Genomic DNA, 23,113 nt, shown 5'->3' with positions numbered 1-23,113 from the left:
GAAAAAAATCTACATATGAAAAAAATCTAGAAAATATACACACTGAAGAATTTAACCCTGAATAGTGAGATTATTGTTGGTTAAAAATTTTTCTGTACTGACCAAGTATTCTGCTGTAAACATGTATCAATCAGTGTTATAATTAGGGCAGAACATATTTATGTCATTCTGAAATACATTGGTTTATTTTGATGTTTGTAAAGAATTATTAGTTGAAAACCACCAAGAATAATGACTACTTCAGACTAATTTGATCATGAGTGTCTTGAAAGAAAAAACACTGTTATAAGCAAAGTGCTTTCGATGAATGAAGGAGTGGTATAGGAGTGTGAACTACACACCTTTCTTCTGTGGTTTGTGCTTTAATTATTGCAACCCCACAGGTAACTTAGGAAGGCTAACCACCTGGATCCAAAGTATGAACCTGCCTCTTCCAGTTTTGTGACTTACAACAAATTATTTAGCTATCCTGTGTCTCAGTTTTTTTTGTAAGATAAGATAATGATAGTATCTATCACAGAGAGGTGTTAGAGGGATTAAATGAGACAGTGTAAATAAAGTCCTTGGCCCAGGGTCTGGCACATTGTGGGCACTTGAATATCAGTGCTAGTTTTGCTTTTACTTTATTTTTAGAGATGGGGTTTCACTCTGTCACATATTCTAGAGTGCAGTGGTGAAATTATAGCTCACTACAGCCTTGAACTCTTGGGCTCAAGTGATCTGCCTGCCTCAAGTTCCCAATTAGCTGAGATTAAAGGTGTGAGCCACCTCACCTGGCTCTATTTTTTAATTAAAGATTATTATCTTAATTTTAAATTTATTAACTGTTTATAAAACCAGTTCATTCCAAATCATGCTAATTTGTACTCTGGCATAGTTGTTAGGTTTTGGAAGTAATACTAGAATAGGTCTTCCTTTTTCTTTTTTTTCTTTTGAGATGAATCTTGCTCTGTTGCCCAGGTTGGAGTGCAGTGGTGTGATCCTGGCTCACTGCAACTTCCGCCTCCCATGTTCAAATGATTCTCCTGCCTCAGACTCCAGAGTAAGTAGCTGGGATTATAGGTGCTCGCCACCACGCCTGGCTAATTTTTGTATTTTTAGTACAGATGGGATTTCCCCATGTTGCCCAGGCTGGTCACCAACTCCTGACCTCAAGTGATCTGCGTACCTGGGCCTCCCAAAAGTGTTGGGATTACAGGTATGAGCCACTGCACCTGGCCAGCATAGGTCTTTCTTATACCAGTTACATATAACTCTCAGAAAATTAAAAAAAAAAAATCTATTTAGCTCTTTGGTAGTATAGGAAGTAAGATAAAAGCTGATCTTCAACATGTGTAGATAGTTCTTTTTCAACTTCATATTTAGTCGAATCACTTTTTAACTTGATAATGGTCTTGCCTATAAGACAGTCCATTTTTAGTGACATCCTTATTTTTAGAAGAACAGCCCTTTAGATTCAGGTAATCAGTGGTGCCATATAGCATCGTTCTCTGATCCTTTTTGTCATAAAAGCCTTAAAGCAAATAAATTTGGCTTTTCTTGATGTTCTTTTTAATTTCATATTGAACATATTCAACAGTAACATTCCCTATAAGTATGAAAGTAATACATTTTTATTGGGGAAAAGAAGAATCACTCATAATCCTCTTGTCTTAATATCTCTCTATTACTTTCACCAGGCTACTGTTAAATTTTCTTTATTTCCTCTCCAAGGGCAGTTGCAGGCAAACCAAGAAAAGAAAATACTAGCTTAATATCGTGGTTATAACATAAACTTGAGGGGTGTGTATGTGTGTTTTGGTCTCTATTAGAATGGGTGGAGAAGACTCTGAACTCTGAATACCCCTGCCCTAATGACACTCGAGGGCTGCTTTAGTTGCTTTCTCCTGCTGTTCTAAGGTTGACTTAATTTCATATGGCTATTTTTGAATGTGACATGCAAAATCTCTGTGGTTGATACTATTTGGCAACAAGTACTTGGGGACTCCTCAGAGCCTCGTGGTGGTGAATCAACGATGTGATTTTTGGTGTATCTCATTTCACTTCTTTGGAGATGCTTTTTTCACGAGAGTGGAAACCTGACTCTTCTTATATGATGCTGGATGTGTATTCCTCTACTAGAGAAAGGGGGGCATTTATGACTCTGCTAGAGAAACAGAAACAGCATGCTTTAAACACATCTTTGGACCAGGAGGCTTGAAATGCTGTAAAGTTGAGCATCAGATTTATCTGCTTTTCTTTAATCCTAGCTCATGCAATGATTTACTCTCATCGTGATGCTGCATTTGGCTTTTAAAAATAAAATTATGAATGAATGGATTTGACTTTGATTTTTAGATATAGCATGAGACATAGTATGTAAGAATTAGCCAGAGTGTAATAAGTATCAAAGACTGAGGAAAAGTGATGATATCAAGAAGTATATCCATTTCTTTTCTGTTTTTCTGAAACAGTTTCTGTGGGAAAAAAAAGCTACTACAGATACAAATCTATTTGAAGTGGCAACTTAACCTCAGAAGGAGAAAATTTGATTTCTCTAGAAATGTAAAATATAGTCTTTTCAAAGACCTCAGTAATGTTTCTCCAGACAAATGTGCTTGAAAGTAGGAATAGAGAAAACCAAGAAAATTCCTTCTCCTCTTCTCCTTTTCGTCTTGCTCCTCCTCTTTCTTCCCCTACTCTCCTACCTGTCTTCCTCCTCCTTCCCCTTTCTTCCTCCTTCTTCATTTTTGTTATCTGGTGTTTGTTTGCCCTCACAGAATTCCTTCATTTGTAGTTTTCAGTGTATGTGGGTATTATATGGTACATGTGGGTATTATATGTTTATGTATAAAAACTTATGGAACTAATTAACATAGTAGGTTGCAAATTTCAGTTTGTGTGAAAAATCAATCTGAAAAATTCCTCATAAGGAACTACATTTTACTTATTTTTCATGAAACCATCCCATCTCATCAAACATGGTCCTTCTGTAGTAATTTCAAGAGTATGTGCAACCAACTACCTTTTAGCATGTGGATGACTTGGGGATTTTTCCTGTGCTTTGTCTTCTCTTGATGTGTTAGCAATTCTTCCATTCCTGATCCTTGATAACTTTGCCTTGCTTTTCTTTAGAAACTTTCCTTCTTTCATTATGCATTTTGGTTGCTTGGTACTTTGCTGTCTTCTCTGTTAGCTGGTAATCTCCTCAAGGGCTGTATGCATGTTACTTCTTGTTCCACCTGGAACAGTTCTTTGAATCTAGGAGGTATTTCTCTTCAAGGTCCTGAGAAGTGCACAATCCACAGTCGTAAAACTCCAGAAGGTTAATGTATCAAAATGGATGGTAAAAGTCTCTCAAAACGAAATAACCAAACATGAAAGCAGATAAGCACAAGTTATCTCAATGAGGAAAGTGGAAGAATTGGAAACCCAGGGTGAGCTTGGCTTTAAAGTTCACACACACGGGGTCACGGGGGTAGAAAGGTGGTAGAACAAGTGTAAGCACTCACCTCCTTACATCATTGTTTCCAAGGAGAGTTAGTTTCAGGCACGAAAGCACAGAACAAATACAGATGTGAATTTAATTAACAAATGTCTTAGGACATTTGATAGTACTTTGGTTCTCTGTGGAGTTCTAATTTAAGACTTGAGGTGACTGTTTCACAGAATTTTAAATAAATTTAGAGTTGAGATTATTTCATCACTGTCAGTGATCTTTGAGGAACTATGAAAAATTGGAGAGGCATTAGCAGTTTTGAGATGTCCAAACCTTTAGAGAAGATAATAAATCTGTGAACCAGAACTGAAGGTAGTGGTGTGACATTCCCCTTGCACGTCCTTCTTGTTCCTCCTTCTCTAATGAAAATATTGTTCAAATGGTTTCTGGATAATGAGAAAGCAAAATAGTGGCAAGAAGTTAGTAAAAACAAAGGTCATACTTAACCTTAATTCCTTGTTTGGATCAGATTTTTAAGCTAGTAGACTGGCAGAACACTGCAGCTATTGTATATCTGCTTATATTTAAAATGTTGCTAAATCTTCCCAGTTATGTTCTGGTAGATAAGAGGGTTATAGGCAGTTGGATGATGTGCTGTTGCTGGTGGTGGATCTAAAATAGGCTGCTTAGCTGTACCTAGGAGTAGTAAGGTTTCTAATAAGGTGCTGTTTTAGTATCTCTTTTACGTGGTAAGGACTTGGCTCATTTGTTCACCACTGAGCCCTAAGTGTGTGCCAGGAATTGTGGTAAGAATTTCCCAGCACAGTCCAGAGGTAGAGCAGACAGTCAGGGCAGTGATCTAGGAGAGAGTGGCCATGGAGAGCAAGGACTGGATAGGAGTGTTTGAAAGTGAAAAGAGAAAGAGGAAGGAGAGAATGGAGAGAGAGTGTGTGTTAATGAAGCCTAGTCTCCCAACAGGTGGATGGGGTGGGGGTCAAAAGTGTGGTTTCAAAGAGTACTGCCCTGGATCTGTTTAGTGTTTTCACTCATACTTCGGGGGAAGACACCTACAGGAGTGAGTGGCCAATGGCTGTTGTAAATCCAATTGGAATTTACAGGAAAGGCATGAGCAGATGGTGGCTGCTGAAGAATTGGAATTTTATTATTTGGGATAAATTAAACTCCTGAAATCATATTGAAAAAGTGAATTATTAGGTGTAGAGTAAGTTAGGGATGGTGTGATTTTAGGACCCATGAAGAAAACTCAGGGATTTTAATTAGTGGCAAGATCAGTATGAGTTTACTGGGTTTTGTGACTATCACAGTTTAATACATGGTTAAGCCAAATTAGCAAAATTCAGTTTCCAGATTAGAACAGGGTACTATCACAGTCCACTCAGCACTTATCAGACAACCTGTAGTAGTGCATAGACTCTGGCAATTACACTGAAAGAGGGATTAATCAGCTGACACTTATCAAGAGGCTTGCAGCTAAGACTATGAGGATATTCAAAATAGTTGAAAAACTTTTGAATGTTAGTAGTGAAAAGGAGACTTCCATTTTGGAGAGACCAGGCGAAGGAGGAGAGGCAGTGAGAAGCTGGTGTTGGAGCCCCACAACAGCTTTCTGACTGCCCTTCCTGCTCCCACCGTGTGCTCCCTCAGGAATTCTCCACACTGTGGCGACTTAGCTGCAGAGGTAGAAGTTAATCATGCTATTACCCTTCCTAAGATCTTTCAGTGTTTTTTGTATAAGTCCTTTCTGCAGCTCAGAAGGCCCTTCATGATCTGGCTCCTGTCCTCTCTAGCTCTTCCACCCACATCTCACTAGCTCTATCTTTCCTCACCCCTCTTTTCCTTCCCTCCCTCCCTCCTTCCCTTCATTTTTGTTTAACACATCACATTCTCTCCCTCAGAGTTTTTGTGCAGGTTGTTTTATCTACCTGGAATGTTCTTGGCTTATTCTTTTTTCAGCTTAATCCTTTCCTGTGGAATCTAAAACTAGCTTCTCTTTTCTTTTCCCATCCTTCCCTCCCGTCCCCTTCCCTCCTTCCCTCCTTCCTTCCTTCTATCCTTCCTTCCTTCCTTCCTTTTCTCTCTCTCTTTTCCTCTCTTTTCTCTGTTTGCTCTCTCTCTTCTCTCCTTTTTAAGAGATGGGCATGCTCTTTTACCTTGGCTGGAGTGCAGTGGTACAATCATAACTCACTATAACCTTGAACTCTTGGGCTGCAGTGGTTCTCCCACCTCAGCATCCTAAGTAGCTGGGACTACAGGCATGTGCCACCATGCTCAGCTATTTTTTAAATATGTTGTAGAGAGAAGGGGTCTTGCTATGTTGCCCAGGCATGTCTCCAACTCGTGGCCAGAACTGATCTTCCTGCCTAGCCTCCCTATTTCTTTTATATAGTATCCTGCAATTTTCCCTCATCACATTTATACCAATTCACATTATATTCTTTAACAAATAATTTATCATAGAAAATAACTAGTAGAGAGAATAGTCATAATAAACTTCCATGAAGCCATTACACAGATTCAAATATTGGCAACTCATGACTGACCATTTTCATCTACATTCATTCTCTGCAATTATTTTGAAAGAAACCCAGGATCTTATATTATTTTATATTAGATTTATTCTTTGAAAGATAAGCATTGTGTTTTATAACACATGGCAATACTATATGATAGCATGTAAAAAATTAAATGGTTCCTTAATATCAACTATACAGTGTTAAAATACACTTTGTTTGAATCCAGAAAAATTGAGTCTGTACATTGCAATGAATTGCAGTTACATGTCAATCTTTTAGTCTATCGGTTCTCCTACCCTGCCTTTTTTCCCCCTTGAAATCGATTTGTTGAAGAAATAGATTCATTTCTTTTATAGAGCTTTATCAAGTCTGAATTTTTCTTATTGTTTCCTAATGGTGTTATTTAACTTGTTCCCTTATGCCCTTTAAATAAGTAGTTAGATTTAAACTTGGTCAGAATCTAACTGTTGATAATCTTACTAAGTGATTATGGGTAGCAAAATGGTGGTATTCAAATTCTGTCTTTCCTTCTTTACTTGTTGCATGCAGTGCATCTACAGAGAAACTTCTTCAAACCTACAATATTTAATTATATTGAGGTATAGTATATATGAAAGAGTATGAAAGGGATGGAAAATGCTTGATATATTCTGAATTTAGAAGGTTTTTAAGTAGTGAAATGATTCTATACTACCCTCCAAAATGACCAATGAGGTTTTTTTTTTTTTGTTTTATTTTAAAACTTATAAATTTAAACATACTTTGTATCTTTAAATTGCAGGTATTATTTTAATAATGCACAAATTGTCTCATTTGACAAATGAGAGCCTTTGGACTCCCTTTGACATACCTCAGTCGTTTTTGTACTTAGGTGTTCTGTGTCTGTTTCCTTGGCTAGACTATTGGCTCCTGAAATGGGGGGACTTGGCTGTATTGTTTATCTTTTATCCCACACACAGATTCATAGTCTCTCAGTTAATATTTATTGAATAAGAGGTGGGATATTAATATTTCATTAAGTGAAAGGCTGTCTTATAGAAGAGGACCTACTTTAGTCTGTGGATTCAGAACTTGAATCAGAGGGTAGAACTTAAAGGAAGCATTTTTGACTCAACACAGGGAAGAACTAAATAATTTGGATTTTTATAGAGGAGTTTGGATTCCATCAAAGTCTTTTGGGGACTACTTTGTTCCAGTCAGTGAGAATACAAGGATAAACCATCAAGCCAGTGAATATCTTTTTTGTCTCCTTAGCCTGGATGATTACTAAGGTTACTTTTAATTGCAAAACGATAAGACCCTAAAATCCTTTGTTGACAGATTTTATTTTTAGAAAAGTGCAAATTTCAGTGGCTTAAAATTGTTGAAATGTACATAATTTTTTCCTATGAACATTATATGCCACTCTAATATTATTTTTCAAAGTATTTTGAGTTTGTACATTTGATAAAGCATTGATAATGATGAATCATGCTTTAGTAGCAATCAGTTCTTTTTTATAGGTAATAATTATTGATTGGCTATGCCATTTCCTCATTGCATTAGATCTTTTTGCATTGCTAGTCAAATACTAATAAATAGCCACTGTAATATTGTTTTATTAGTCTTTGGATTTTATTCAAAAAGAAATTAATATGTCCATTTGTGCTTGGTTGGTTGTACTTTTGAGGTTTTACTGAAGAAATATTTGTACAGACCAATGTCCTAAAGCATTCCTCAATGTCTTCTTTTAGTAGTAAACCTCTACAAGCAAACAATCAACAAAGTGAAGAGACAGCCTGTAGAATGGGAGAAAATACTTGCAAACTATTCAACAGATAAGGGATTAATAACCAAAAATACATAAGGAACTCAAACAAATAGAAAGCAAAAAAACAACCAAAAAATCCCCCCAAATCTCTAAAGATTGATTAAAAAATGGGAAAACATCTGAATAGACATTTCTCAAAAGAAGAGATACACATAGCCAACAGGTGTATGAAAAAATGCCCAACATCATTAAAAATCAGATAGTTACAAATCAAAACCATAGTGAGATACCATCTCACTCCAGTTTAAATGGCTTTTATCCAAAAGACAGCAATAACAAATAGCGATGAGGATGTGGAGGAAGGGGAATGCTTGTATGCTGTTGGTGGGAATGTAAATTAGTACAGCCACTATGGAGAACAGTATGGAGGATCCTCAAAAAACTAGAACTACCATATGATCCAGCAATCCCACTCCTGGATGTATCTATTCAAAAGAAAGGGAATCAATGGTTGAGATAGTGGATGCCTCAATTACCATAATTGATCATTACACATTGTACGCTTATATCAGAATATCACATGTACCCTGTAAATATGTACAACTATTATGTGTCCATAAATTTTTAAAAAGGAAATTAAGACAAACTAGTTTTAGTCTTCTTCCACTTCTCTCTATATTACTTTGATATAGATTAGGACAAGGTATAATTAGTGACAGTTGACTTTGAAATTCTAATTTATTTTTTTAAGAATAAAGTATAGTACTTAACACTTTTAGGATATTCCTTAATAGTAAACGTTAAACAGTATTGAGACGACTTCTTATTCACATATGAATAAAAATTGAATTTAGGTGACAGTAACAATGTCATGAATATTTGGTTAAATGTAATTTTTGAAATAATGTATGTAATACAGTATAGTGAGCATTTTAACTAGCATTTAAAGAGGGAATACTGTTAGTATAATTTTAAATATTTTCTATAACATTGCCAAAAATGTATAAATTCTTCCAAAAACTTTGCCCTTGTTACACTCCAGGTTTCTACTGTTACACGTTCCCTCCGTAGTATCTACATTTCCTTCTATTGCCTCTAGACCAATACAGCAAGGAAACAAGAGCATTGTATCTGTGTGTACTTGATATTATTTTCCTTTGCAGTTTCTCTTGAGACAAAATCATAATGGAAGAGAGAAGCAGAATATATTAAATTTCCCAGAGTATATTAAATTTATTTTGGGCATATTGCTTTAATTTCCTTCATATCCTCTAGATATAATTTCTTCTAGGTGTTAGCACATGGACACTATTTTCAAAGATGACCCAGATAATATTTGTAATTTTATTTTCTTGTGCTAAGTTATTCTATTAATTTGAAGTAACTAATGGAATAGAAGACTTTTAGGCTTTCCTTTGAGAATTTTTTGTCCTTAAGAAAGTTCTTTTTGAGCATCATCTTTTGAAACTGGAAAATGTACTTTGAGCTAAGTGGGGAGTTTTCCTTTATTGCTTTTGCAAAACTTTAAATGAGCAAATGAATGAATGGTCGAAAAAATAAATAGGCTGCTTTCTTTATTTAAAGCTTCTAGACCTTGCTTTACTCCCACAAGAAAATTTTATGTTTACAAATTTAGGGCACACAGATGTGTAGACAAAGTTTCTGAAATGGACAGATTTGGATTTGTGCTTTGTGCTTAGAAACCGTTTGAAAGTTGGATCCCCTTTCAGCCTGGCTCTACCTGGCTACCCAGTGTCTCCATGTCCCTGTGCATGGAGATATTCTCCCCACCCCCGCCCAATGCAGTTCTTCCTGGTACAGCACTTTGGAGTTCTTGGTGTGTGGTGGGCAGACTAAAGCTATGAGTCATGACTCATTTGGGCCAAGCTGGGAACGACAGTTATTGGAAAAATAAGAGAATAAACATAAAGAATCTTTGAAATAAAATGGCTCTCTATACAGCCTAAAGCAACTACAGGCAAATTTGGCAGTAACTGCAGTAGAACATACGATGTTAATATTAGCACAGTTTAGAGCCATTCTTTCATCATGTTATTTACCTGAATTAATGTATCCACTGGCAATCAAACTGATTGCCTTCTATTCATTAGGCTTTGATTTAATTAATACGTCTTGTTAAAGAGGGATCTTCAATGTTTTTCTGTAAACAACTCTAATTTATTGATTCAATTTGATTTTTGTAATTATTTCAAGTTATTTAAATAAATGTTTGAATTATGTTTTAAGCTTTCATAAAATAGGTTAAATTCACAAGATAATTAGAAGACACAATGTTCATTTTGTTTTTCATACAGTAATATATCTTCTTTGATATCTTTAAAAACTTCCATTTTGTAACTGAGTTAGTAACTTAGACTTTCAAATATTTCAGGCCATACTAAACTTTAAAATAAGTGTGGGCACAGTGGTTCACACCAGCACTTTAAGAGGGTGAGGCAAGAGGATCACTTGAGCTCAGGAGTTCAAGACTAGCCTGGGCAACATAGTGAGGCCCTTTCTCTAAATAATTTTTTTTTTTTTTTTTTTTTTGAGACGGAGTTTCGCTCTTGTTACCCAGGCTGGAGTGCAATGGCGCGATCTCGGCTCACCGCAACCTCCGCCTCCTGGGTTCAGGCAATTCTCCTGCCTCAGCCTCCTGAGTAGCTGGGATTACAGGCACGCGCCACCATGCCCAGCTAATTTTTTGTATTAGTAGAGACAGGGTTTCACCATGTTGACCAGGATGGTCTCGATCTCTTGACCTTGTGATCCACCCGCCTCGGCCTCCCAAAGTGCTGGGATTTCTAAATAATTTTTTTAAAGAATTAGCCCAATGTGGTGGCATAGCTCTGTAGTCTTAGCTATTCTGGAGGCTGAGGTAGGAGAATCTCTTGAGTCCAGGAGATGGAGGCTGCATTGAGCCATAATCATGCCACTGCATTCTAGCCTGGGCAACAGAGTGAGACGTTGTCTCAAAAACAAACAAACAAACAAAAAAAGATTTAAAATATACATGCACAAAAGTAGAACATTTTAAAATTTCTTTTTTTTTATTATTTCATTTTTTTTCTTTTTTTTTTAATTGTATTTTAGGTTTTGGGGTACATGTGCAGATCATGCCACATCATTGCATAGGTACACACATGGCAATGTGGTTTGCTGCCTCCATCCCCCTGTCACCTACATCTGGCATCCCTCCCCTACCTCCCCATCCCCCTGCTGTCCCTCCCTTACCCCCGGCAACAGACCCCAGTGTTTGATTCTCCCCTCCCTGTGTCTCTGGGTCCCTGTGTTCTCATTGTTCAACACCTGCATATGAGTGAGAACATGTGGTGCAATGATGGTTTCCAGATTCATCCATGTCCCTACAAAGGACATGAACTCATAATATTTTATGGCTGCATAGTATTCCATGGTGTATATGTGCCACATTTTCCTTGTCCAGTCTATTGTTGATGGGTATTTGGGTTGGTTCCAGGTCTTTGCTATTGTAAACAGTGCCGCTATGAACATACGTGTGCGTGTGTCTTTATAATAGAATGATTTGTAATCCTTTGGGTATATACCCAGTAATGGGATTGCTGGATCAAATGGAATTTCTATTTCTAAGTCCTTGAGGAATCGCCACACTATCTTCCACAATGGTTGAACTAGTTTACACTCCCAGCAACAGTGTAAAACTGTTCCTATTTCTCCATATCCTCTCCAGCATCTATTGTCTCCTGATTTTTTAATGATCGCCATTCTAACTGGTGTGAGGTGGTATCTCAATGTGGTTTTGATTTGCATTTCTCTAATAATCAAGGATGATGAGCATTTTTTCATATGTTTGCTGGCCTCATATATGTCTTCTTTTGAAAAGTGTCTGTTCATATCCTTCACCCATTTTTGGATGGGTTTGTTTTTTTCTTGTAAATCTGTTTTAGTTCTTTGTAGATTCTGGATATTAGCCCTTTGTCAGATGGGTACATTGCAAAAAGTTTTTCCCATTCCGTTAGTTGCCAGTTCACTTCTAATGATTGTTTCTTTTGCTGTACAGAAGCTCTGGCATTTAATTAGGTCCCATTTTTCTATTTTGGCTTTTGTTGCCAATGCTTTTGGTATTTTAGTCATGAAGTCCTTGCCTATGCCTATGTCCTGAATGGTTTTGCCTAGGTTTTCTTCTAGAGTTTTTATGGTGTTAAGTCTTATGTTTAAGTCTTTAATCCATCTGGAGTTAATTTTAGTGTAAGATGTCAGGAAGGGGTCCAAATTCTGCTTTCTGCACACTGCTAGCAAGTTTTCCCGACACCATTTATTAAACAGGGAATCCTTTCCCCATTGCTTGATTTTGTCAGGTTTGTCAAAGATCAGATGGTTGTAGATGTGTGGCATTGCCTCTGAGGCCTCTGTTCTGTTCCCTTGGTCTATATCTCTGTTTTGGTACTAGTACCCTGCTGTTTTGATTACTGTAGCCTTTAGTGTGGTTTGAAGTCAGGTAGCATGATTGCCTCCAGCTTTGTTCTTTTTGCTTAGAATTCACTTGGCTATGCAGGCTCTCTTTTGGTTCTATATGAAGCTTAAGGTGGTTTTTTTTCTAGTTCTGTGAAGAATGTCATTGGTAACTTGATGGGGATAGTGTTGAATCTATAAATTACTTTGGGCAGTATGGCCATTTTCACAATATTGATTCTTCCTAACCATGAGCATGGAAAGTTTTTCCATCTGTTTGTGTCCTCTCTTATTTTGTTGAGCAGTGGATTGTAGTTCTCCTTGAAGAGGTCCTTTACATCCTTTGTTAGTTGTATTCCTCGGTATTTTATTCTCTTTGTAGCAATTGTGAATGGCAGTTCCCTCATGATTTGGCTCTCTGTTAGTCTGTTATTGGTGTATATAAATGCTTCTGATTTCTGCACATTGATTTTGTATCCTGAGACTTTGCTGAAGTTGCTTATCAGTTTCAGGAGATTCTGGGCTGAGATGATAGGGTCTTCTAAATATACAATCATGTTGTTTGCTAGAGACAATTTGACTTCCTCCTTTCCTAATTGAATATCTTTTTTTTTCTTGCCTGATTGCTCTGACTAGAACTTCCAATACTATATTGAATAGGAGTGGTGAGAGGAGAGGGCATCCTTGTCTAGTGCTGGATTTCAAAGGGATTGCTCCAGTTTTTGCCCATTCAGTATGATGTTGGATGTTGGTTTGTTGTAAATAGCTTTTATTATTTTGAGGTATGTTCCTTCGATATCTAGTTTATTGAGAGTTTTTAGCATAAAGGGCTGTTGAATTTTGTGGAAGGTCTTATCTGCATCTATTGAGATAATCATATGGTTTTTGTCTTTGGTTCTGTTTATGTGGTGGACTACGTTTATAGACTTGTGTATGTTGAACCAGCCTTTCCTTGTTTAGTGCTTCTTTCAGGAGCTCTGGTAAGGCAGGCCTGGTGGTGATGAAATCTCTGAGCAATTGCTTGTTTGTAAAGGATTTTATTTCTCCTTCACTTATGAAGCTTAGTTTGGCTTGATATGAAATTCTAGGTTGAAAGCTCTTTTCTTTAATGATGCTGAATGTTGGCCCCCTCTCTCTTCTGGCTTGTAGGGTTTTTGAGGAGAGATCCTATGTGAGTCTGATGGGCTTCCCTTTGTGGGTAACCTGATCTTTCTCTCTGGCTGCCCTTAGCATTTTTCCTTAATTTCAATCCTGGTGAATCTGATGACTCTGTGCCTGGGGGTTGCTCTTCTTAAGGAATATCTTTGTGGTGGTCTCTGTATTTCCTGGACTTGAATGGTGGCCTGCCTTGCTAGGTTCGGGGAGCTCTCCTTGATAATATCCTGAAGAGTGTTTTCCAGCTTGGATTTATTCTCTTTGTCACATTCAGGTACATCTATCAAAAATGGATTAGGTCTTTTCACATAATTCCATGTTTCTTGGAGACTTCATTCATTTCACTCTTTTTTCTCTATTCTTGCCTACTCATTTTATTTCATTGAGTTGATCTTCAATCTCTGACATCCTTTCTTCTGCTTGGTTGATTCAGCTATTGAAACTTGTGTATGCTTTGCAAAGTTCTCATGCTGTGTTTTTCACCTCCATCAAGTCTTTTATATTCTTCTCTAAGCTGTTTATTCTAGTTAGCATCTCATTTAACCTTTTTTCTACATTCTTAGTTTCTTTGCATTGGGTTACCACATGTTCTTTTAGCTCTGAGAAGTTTGTTATTACCCACCTTCTGAAGCCTGTTTCTGTCAGTTCATCAGATTCATTCTCCATTCATCTTTGATCCCTAGCTGGTGAGGAATTGTGATCCCTTGGAGGAGGAGAGATGTTCTGGTTTTGGTGCTTTTATCCTTTTTGCGCTGGTTTCTTCCCATCTTAGTGGCTTTATCCACCTGTGGTCTTTGTAGTTGGTGACTTTCAGATGGGGTCCCTAAGTGGACGTCTTTTTTGTTGATGTTGAAGCTATTTCCTTCTGTTTCTTAGTTTTCCTTCTAACAGTCAGGCCCCTCTGCTGCAGGACCGCTGGAGGTCACCTGGGGATCACCCATGGGGGCTGCAGAACAGTAGGGGTTGCTGCCGGTTTCTTCTTCTGTTATCTTCTTCCCAGAAGGGTACCTGCCAGATGTCAGCCTGAGCTCTCCTTTATGAGGTGTCTCTTTGGGTATACAGGAGGTCGGGGAGCTGCTTAAGGAGACAGTCTGTCCCTTCTAGGAGCTCAAGTGCTGTGCTGGGAGCTCCGTTGTTCATGCAGAGCTGCTGGGCAGGTACATTTAAGTCTGCTGCAGCAGAACTCATAACTGCCTCTTTTCCCAGGAGCTCTGACCTAGGAAGGTTGGCTTTATTTATAAGTTCCTGATGTGCTGCTGCCTTTTTTCAGAGATGCTTTGCCCTACATGGAGTAGTCTAGTCTCAGTCTGCTAGCAGAGGCGTTGCTGAGCTGCTGCAGGCTCTGCCCAGCTGCTGTTTGAACTGCCTTGGTAGTGGTAGACTGCCTCAGTAGTGTCGGATGCCCTTCCCCCGACTGAGCTGGACCATCCTGGGTCCAGCTGTGCTTGTGGTGAAACTCATTTCAGATTGCTTGTTTTGTAGGGGTGGTACCCGCTAAGCCAGATCACCTGGCTCCCTGTCTCAGCCCCCTCCCTTTCGGTTGAATGGGCGGCTCTGTCTCCCAGGCGTTTCAGGTGTCAGTTGAAACGGCTGCCCAGATTTGTGTGAGTTTCTGTGCACCAACCCACGACACCAGCCATGCTGAAAACTCATGGTGCTTTTCAACCTGGGAGTCTCTTGGTCTGTGGGCAGCGAAAACTTGTTTGGAAATGTGGTGAGCACTCACCCTCTGTGTTGTTCTTGCTGAGAACTGCACTCCAGAGCTGTTCCTATTTGGCCATCTTGGATCCTCTCTGTTTCATTTCATATAGGAAGGACTGTAGTCCTAGCTACTCAGGAGGCTGAGGTGGGAGGACTGCTTCAGCCAAGGAGTTCGAGGCTGCAGTAAGCTATGATGACACCTCTGTACTCTAGCCTGAGATGTGCCTGGCATCACCTGGGGAGTCAACTCTGCGAGCTCACCCAGAGTTTCTCAGGCCTGGTGCTTAAAATTTCTTAATGTTATTTTTTCCACTGGTACCTTATCTAAAAGTAGACCCAGTGACTTACCATTTTTACTAGGCTTTAAAACTGAGAGATTCATTAGTTGCTGAGGGCTGAGACATGTAGAGAAAAACTAATTAAGAAAGGATAAAGTCACAATGACTCTTAGGTTAAAGAGCAATTTGGTAATCAATATGATTCTTAATAGGAAACCAATTAAGCAATCATAGAAAAGGGAGATGCTGATTAGTGGTCTGTGCTCAGATTATTAAAGGTTAGTGAGTGTTTTGAAACATGTCTGCTGGGTGCAAAAAGGTTAATTAACAAAGCATTCTACAAATTCTAAAATTTAAGGGAAATAAACAATTTTCTGTATGTAGATGTATTAAACACAAGGAGACCACACATCTTTTATTTGTAAAAAGAAAATAAACATTTAAACCCAACATGAAAGTAGCTGTTGAAAGCTTTATAAAATTTTGATAATTTTGAAATTTTTTGGAAATAATACTTTTAGTAATTCATTCTGGACTTATTTTGCAGGTATGTTGAGGAAAATGTCAGTATACTATTATAACAGCATCAATATTCATTCAGTGAAATATTTTGAGAATCTACTCTGTGCCAAGAAGGTCTAGCTACTGGGCACATAAGAGTTTATAAAGCAGAAAAAGTTCTTTCATTTCTGGAACTTACTGTGTAGTATACATTTTAAGGAAATTATAGTTTCAAATCATGTAATACATAAAATCTCAGTGTCATGTACTGTTTAGAGAATCATAACTTATTAAAAACAAACACTTGGAGGTTCAAGTCATGGAGAATTCAGAATCTGAATTCCATGAACCTAGATCTTGTTTTTTTTATGCAGTTATAGAAAATATTTTCAAAAACCTTTTTCACCGCAAAAATAATACAAAGTAGTTAATGAAGTTACTTAGGGGAATCCATGTGTAGTTGCACTTTAGAAATGAGTGTTGATTCAATTAAAGGCTGGTGTCCTTTCAGTGTATTATAGGGCAATCATAGTTCCATGCCTGAGAATGTGCTTTAAGGACACAACCTACAGAAGCCTGCAGTGCCTATATTCCAGAACTCAGTTCACAGTGCGTGATACATACAAGTTAATACTCTCAAGAGAACTGGAAAGCTTTGCAAGAAAAAGATTGTGTGTGTGTGTTTTATGGGTGAAGGGAAAATATCTGTAAATTAGGGGAAAATTCCAAGCAGTTCCTGGAATCAGTTACTGCCTCCTCAGGGAGCCAGTGATGAGCTCAACTGGGCTGAGAAAAATTCATGCAGATGTCAGCACTGACTGCATCCCAGCCTCAAGCCCTGCCAAAGTGCTTAGTCCTAAAAGACAAAGTGAAGAGTACAAGGTACAGTCTCCAGCTGAACCCCAGGTGTATAGTAATTTTTTTGCCTGTACCTGTGTCCTTAGAGCACAAACAGGATTAGAAAAAAATCAAAAAAATATACTCAGGAGAAGAGGTTGCAGAACAGAAAAGCAGCAGGCCTATCTTCTCTGCTAAAACAGGAGGAAAAAGAAACAGGAGGAAAAAGAAAAAAATACATTGTGGAGCCTTATAATCAGGTGTCCCTATCCCATTACTGTAACCAGTAATAATGTATTTCAACAATCAGTTCAGTGAGAAATGCCACTAGGATGGTTCAACTATGATGAATTCCTGGGCCTTTTGGGTTTTATGTCTATGACAGTTTTAGAGCATAAACAGACCAAATAGATGTAGGTTTAGAAAAGAGACATTCAAATTATTTTAGACTCAGACACTGGATTCTCTGGCCCACTAAGTTCTCCTTTGCTAGTTCTTTATGCTCTAGAGATCTTTGGTAGCCATTTAAATTGCAGCAAGAAACCATTTTTGACCTATTAGATTGGCAAAATCAGACACTGAGAACATGTAGCCTAGGTGAAGGAGGAGAGGTAAAGGAACTCTATTTGCTATAGGAAAGGATACCAAATATTTATATTGGTATCCTCTCCTCTATTTTGGATGATTTGCCAGTATTTGTGAAAATTGGACATTAGAAATGCACTTACCTTTGACCTTGCAATTGCCCTTTTAGGAATTTTATCTTACAGACCTATTTTTAAAAGATGAAATTACACATACAAGAATACCTGTTGCAGCATTGTAGTAGCAGAATTTGGGAACAAGCTAAATAACTATCAATAGAGGACTGGGGTTAAATGTAGTATGCTCTACTCATACATAAGAACACCCTGTGGTTTTCGAAAGCAAAAGGCAGTTTTCTATGGATTTATAAGGAAGTCACCAAAATATACTGTTAAGTGACATAAACAATATAGAGTGTACTCTATATTGTGCACTACCATTTGTGTTATGTGTGTATCTGTTTATATTTATGTGTATGTATATGTGATATATATGTGATATATATGGAAATCTATATGTCTTGCACCTTTTCCATTTTTGATATAGTCAGCTCTCCATATTCAAGGTTTCTGCATCTGGAAATTAAACAACTTTGGATTGAAAATATTTGGGAAAAAGGCAGATAATGTAACAATTCAAATTATATGTATAAAAATACAGTATAACAACTATTTATGTAGTGTTTATATTGTATTAGGTATTATAAGTAATCTAGAGATTATTTAAAGTGTATGGGTGGGTGTACACAGGTTTTATGCAAACACTACAGCATTTTATATAATAGACTTACACACTCTCTGATTTTGGTATCAGAGGGGATCCTGGAACCAATCTACTGAGAATTATATATGTGGTTTTGTTTTGTCCTATTTTAGTTAACAAACAAACCAAATAAAGTATGCTTCTAGGCCCAGTGTAGGTAGAAAATAGAACACTCAAGGAGGGGGGCTAATATAGATAGTCATGTCTTTGATTGATGACAGAATTGACTGGATAAAACGATATCTCCATAGCACAGTCTTACTTTTAATTGGAGCCAACCCATATTTAGAATGTGTCTGGAAGGACCATCTGCTTTGGATAGGTCTTGTGTAATCTTGTAATGGTAAAATATTCATAACTTTTTTGATGACATACTGTAATATAAAACACAGCTAGACCAAATTTAATTTTAGGAGGCTGTAGTAAAAAAGAAAAAAAAAAAAGGAAAAAAATGGGAATGGGTGTTGTTGGGGCAGAGAGAGAGAGAGAGAGAGTGAGTGAGAGTCAAGTTTCTAAGTTTCTGTTCTTGGGAATTGAATGACCTAGCTAAAGACTAAAAATGAAGACATTTCAGCAGAAGGAACAAAGGAAGAACTATTGGGGAAACCAAAAACGGAGTTATTTTTGATTGCTTCATTTTTAATTAATCTGCGAATAATTGTCAAGGGTGGTGATTTGGTTAAATACTAGTTTCATTCTGGAAGGAACACAGTGAATCACAGAAAACTTCAGTTAAATCTTGGCCTATGCAAGTATGAATATTTAAAATGGTGAATATTTATGATGATGATATAGAATTCCGAGCCGTATTAAAACTAATCTTGCTTTGGCTGTATAATTGAGTCACTGACATTTTTAGCATAAAAGTGAATTTATTTACTTATATAAATTATAAGGAAGACAATTAGAACTATAATTGGCACATATTTTCATGGATTCACTTACCTCTTCTTTCATTTGTTGCAGGGTAAATGGGAAGTTGGTAGCTCTGAAGGTGATCAGGCTGCAGGAAGAAGAAGGTACACCTTTCACAGCTATCAGGGAAGGTAGGCACTTTTCCTTGTTTTTGCTTTTGTGTTTCTGTGGTCCCCATAGCTATTTAAATATTATACACATCTGAATATGCTGAGTTTTAAAATTACACGACTGTATCTTTTGTTGGAATATGTAAGCTGAAGTTTAAAAATCAGTACCTCTTGCAGTCATATCAAGTCATGTTAAATGAAACAAGGCCATTCTACTGTATGCTCAGATGTGGAATAAAACTGCTGTGCCTTGATGGTAAAGCTATTTAGGTAATTGAGAAATTTTATATGTCTGCTACTATTTATAGAGTTCTTAGATACATATTAGTTTAACATTACTCACTATGATGATTTTTAAGGAAAGCCCTTAAAAATGGGGATATGTCATATGTCATGCCATCTTATTAGTAATTCGAATTTCTAGTCTTTATTTCTTTGTTTCTATCATTTAATGTACTTTTATTGGTTTTTCTTATTGGAAAGAAGATAATATAGACATTCTTTATATATTAGGGTCATTTATGTTGTGATATTTTCCTCTAGTCTGTTATTTTCTAAAATTTCTTTTATAATGTAGTTATTTGCTACATATAAGATTTTAATTCTTATGAAATTAAATAGTTCTTTGCTTTGTTATCTGCATAGGAAAGTTTTTCTATTCCAAGAGAATCAAATATTTTTTTTTATTAGTGGGGACTTTTCAGTTCAGTTTAATAACTTTTAGGATAAGTAGGTTTACCTCTACTGCATTTTCAAAAGTGCGGATTATCTTGACGTAAGACTTCAGTTTATTTTTGCATTGAAGGGATCACAGCTATTATTCTGTTCATCTATAGCAAGATAAATTGGTGGTTTGCTGCAATAATTTATCAAGGTATTAATGAACTAAATGTAGTCTGTCACTGGTCTGGTTTGTTTCCCACAACTATTGATATGATTTACATGTATCACTTTTGAAAATCTTGTTTCTATTTCTACTTTCTCACCTCTTATTCTCCTTGCCATTCTATTTTAATTTTGTTTCCATCATTTATCTTTAGTGGAAACTGTTTTTATAAAGTTTGTCAGTCACTTCCTTCTTGTCAAGTCAAATGTATACCTCTCTGTCTTATTTTACACAACCTTTTAGCAGATTGCATGGTTGAAATAGTCTCTTCTGTGACATCAGATTTTCCAAGGGGGAGTTTCAGGACAGGAAAGGGCAGCCTTTGTTTTTCTAATAAACACTCTTTTCTAGGTGATATTATTTATTTCGTGAGTTTAAAGAGCAACCATAAGCTGATATCCTACACATGCATCTCTTTAGCTGAGACCTTGTCTTCGTCTCCATTTCATATATCTATCTGCCTACTTTGCATCTTCTTTTGAAAAAGCAGTATGTAAAAAGGATAATACATCACTACCAATCAAGATTCATTTCAGGAATACAAGGCTGGTTTAATCTTTAAAAATCAATCATTGTATGACAGTCACCTCAAACTTAACACATCTAAATGGAACTCATGATCCTCCCACCATAACTGAAACCATGTTCTCCCTGTATTAGTAATAGCAGCATCCAGTGCTCCCTCTACCCAAATCTAGCCATGAACAAACCCTGTTGATTACCTCTCTAAATGATACCTGAAATCTGTCCACGTTCTCTCTCTCCACTGCCACCCCCAGTCCAGGATATCATCAGTTCTTCCTTGGACTTCTGTAATAGCTTCTTAATATACACTTCACTTCTCTTGCTTTACTATTGTCCTTTCTAGTATAATATTTTTGAAAACTAAAATCATATTATATCAATCCCCTTACTTAAAATTATTTCAAGTCCTTTATGACTGATATTCTTCAAACATGCTACAGAGTTTCCTGTCTCAGGAATTTACAGATGTTCTTTCCCATGGCTGAAATGGTCTTCCCTGGCTCTTTTTAGATCCAGGGGGTCAATTCAAACATCTCATTTCAGAGTTTCTTTGGGCATTTATCTAAATTAGTAGCTGACCATCATTTTATGCTTCTTTATTCTCCACATCGCACACTCTTTTTATTTCCATTATAATTCTTACTGGAATCTGAAATTTTCTTTCCACTCTCTAAGTATATAATCTTAGTGAGGTCAGAAACTTTGTCTGATTGTTCACTGCTGTACCCTCAACATCTAGCATGGTAATCACTCTACAATAGTAAGTGACTTAAGGAAAATCATTAAGCTAGAATCTGTAGATATGACAGATTGTTAGATACAGTCTGTTCCCTCAAGGAACCTGCCTTGCAAGTGGGAGGTAGAACATATAAATCATAAGTTGAAGAGTAATATGTGGTGGCATATTAATGCCAAATTATTTATTAAAGATTGTGAAATCTAAAAGATTGTGATTTCTAAGGAAATTCTTCCATTAGTGATGGGAGGTAAAGTGTTAGTTGAGTCTTGATTTAGGTGTAAGACAGAAAAACAGTAAAAGTAGATTGAAGAGAAGTTGTGTTCCAGACAGATATAGAAAAGGAGCTAAGACCGGAGAGCCCAGTGCCTTTGCCGAGTGCAGTGAATAGGAGGAATAGTTAAGATCAGGAGTTCTCAACTGATAGGGCGGGAGGGATGGGTAATTATTGCTGCCTAGAAGTGGCTTTTGTTATCACTATAGTTGAACAATGCAACTGGTGTTTAGTGGATGAAAGCAAGGCATTTACATGAGAAACTCTAATACACAGGGAAGCTAACTATGGCTTGGGGCCTGCTGTCTGTTTTGGTAAAGTTTTATTTGAAAGTGGCACTCCCATTCATTAATGTATTGTCTATGACTGCTTTCATAGACAAAGTTGAGTACTTTTGACAAACTGTATGGTCCCCGAAACTTAAAAGTATATGCTATTTGGCCCTTCCCATGAAAGTTTGTCGATCTCTGCTCTAATACAATAAACAATTGTCTCATGGCCCATAAGCTTTTTTAATGTTGTACTGGGCATTCATGCAGGTGAAAAATCTGTTTATGAGCCTAAACCCAACTATTTTGCATATAAACAAAATATGCTCTGCACAGATTTAATATATACCAAACTATCCAGGAATACAAGTACAGTGTAAATCATGGGAAATTGTATTTTGTTTTGTTTAAAACTTTACTACAATTTGTTCACATTTTGGAAAAATTCCTTAATGGCAGTACTGCCTTTGTTATTTAATTCAATAACTCAACACCCCTCGGTCTGCATTTGTAGTGGTTGTGTTTATTCTGATTCTGTACATAGATGTGAGCACTACTCTTCAAAATGTTTTCCAGTATAGTTGTGTCTACTTACATATTTAAAGACTTTGTTCATTATAAATTGTTTTTATTTCTTTTTTGTATAGCATTTACATACAGATATAGATTAATGTATTTGAATTTATATTTATATATTTATATATAAATATTTGAAATTGTGTGTCTATCTTGTTACATATGAATTCCATTCCAAAAGTAGTAAAATATTTGTCATATAAAGAGGGTATTGAGTTTGAATGGATTGAAAATGATTGACTGAGATAGAACAATGGGTTTCTGTTGAGCTGTGGAGGAAGATAAGATTAAAAGTGCTACTGCGTTTAATTATATTAGACCCTGAATATGAGAGAGGAGAGGGACAGGGATACTGGGCCAGCAAGGAACCAGAAGAAGAATGAAACTGGCCAACAGGCAGGATCCCTAGTATGCAGTGCGTGCACTAGAATTAATCAACCTAACCTTACTGTTGGTGCTAGTCTTGGTACAAGGTGACAAGAAAGTTTGTAATGGTATTGAAGGATCCAGTGTGACAAGCGGGCCCATCAGTGAGAGGTCCAAGGGAAGAAGCAAGTAGGATCACATTGAAGTTGTTGATGATCTACATACTCACATTGGCTGGGTGTGAGGCAAGCTCCTGAGGCTCATTAAAGGTTAGGTTTTAGGAAACACAGAGAAGCAGGGAATGCAGGGAATCCTTTGCACACTGAGACCTGGCTTTGGCTGGCAACATGACTTCATTTTAAGCCATGAGATGAGCTTAGGAACTGGCCCTTAGTTGCAGTTGTGTTGTAGAATGCAGGGCTGTGTAGGTGGGACCTTGTTCTGTGGGTTAGAGAGCCTCTGAAGACTTTTGAGCTAGGTGTATTAGGAAGAAAAATCATTTGC

General features: G+C 37.1%; 1 protein-coding gene across 6 annotated transcripts in view; it reads left to right on the top strand.

Annotated features, from left to right (window-relative positions):
* Positions 1 to 23,113, top strand: part of CDK14 (cyclin dependent kinase 14) — a 763,966-nt gene that overhangs the window by 356,842 nt on the left and 384,011 nt on the right. For all 6 annotated transcript variants that reach the window (XM_064380407.1, XM_012450847.3, XM_064380410.1 and 3 more), the window contains one exon: positions 18,919 to 18,998. In XM_064380407.1, coding sequence (XP_064236477.1) covers positions 18,919 to 18,998 — 80 coding nt within the window. The remainder of the gene's footprint in view (positions 1 to 18,918; positions 18,999 to 23,113) is intronic.

Source organism: Aotus nancymaae, unplaced genomic scaffold, assembly GCF_030222135.1.
Source record: "Aotus nancymaae isolate 86718 unplaced genomic scaffold, 86718_ANA_hifiasm-v0.15.2.pri h1tg000025l, whole genome shotgun sequence".
In the NCBI taxonomy this organism is placed as follows: Eukaryota; Metazoa; Chordata; class Mammalia; order Primates; family Aotidae; genus Aotus; species Aotus nancymaae.
This window is presented reverse-complemented; position numbering and strand designations above follow the sequence as displayed.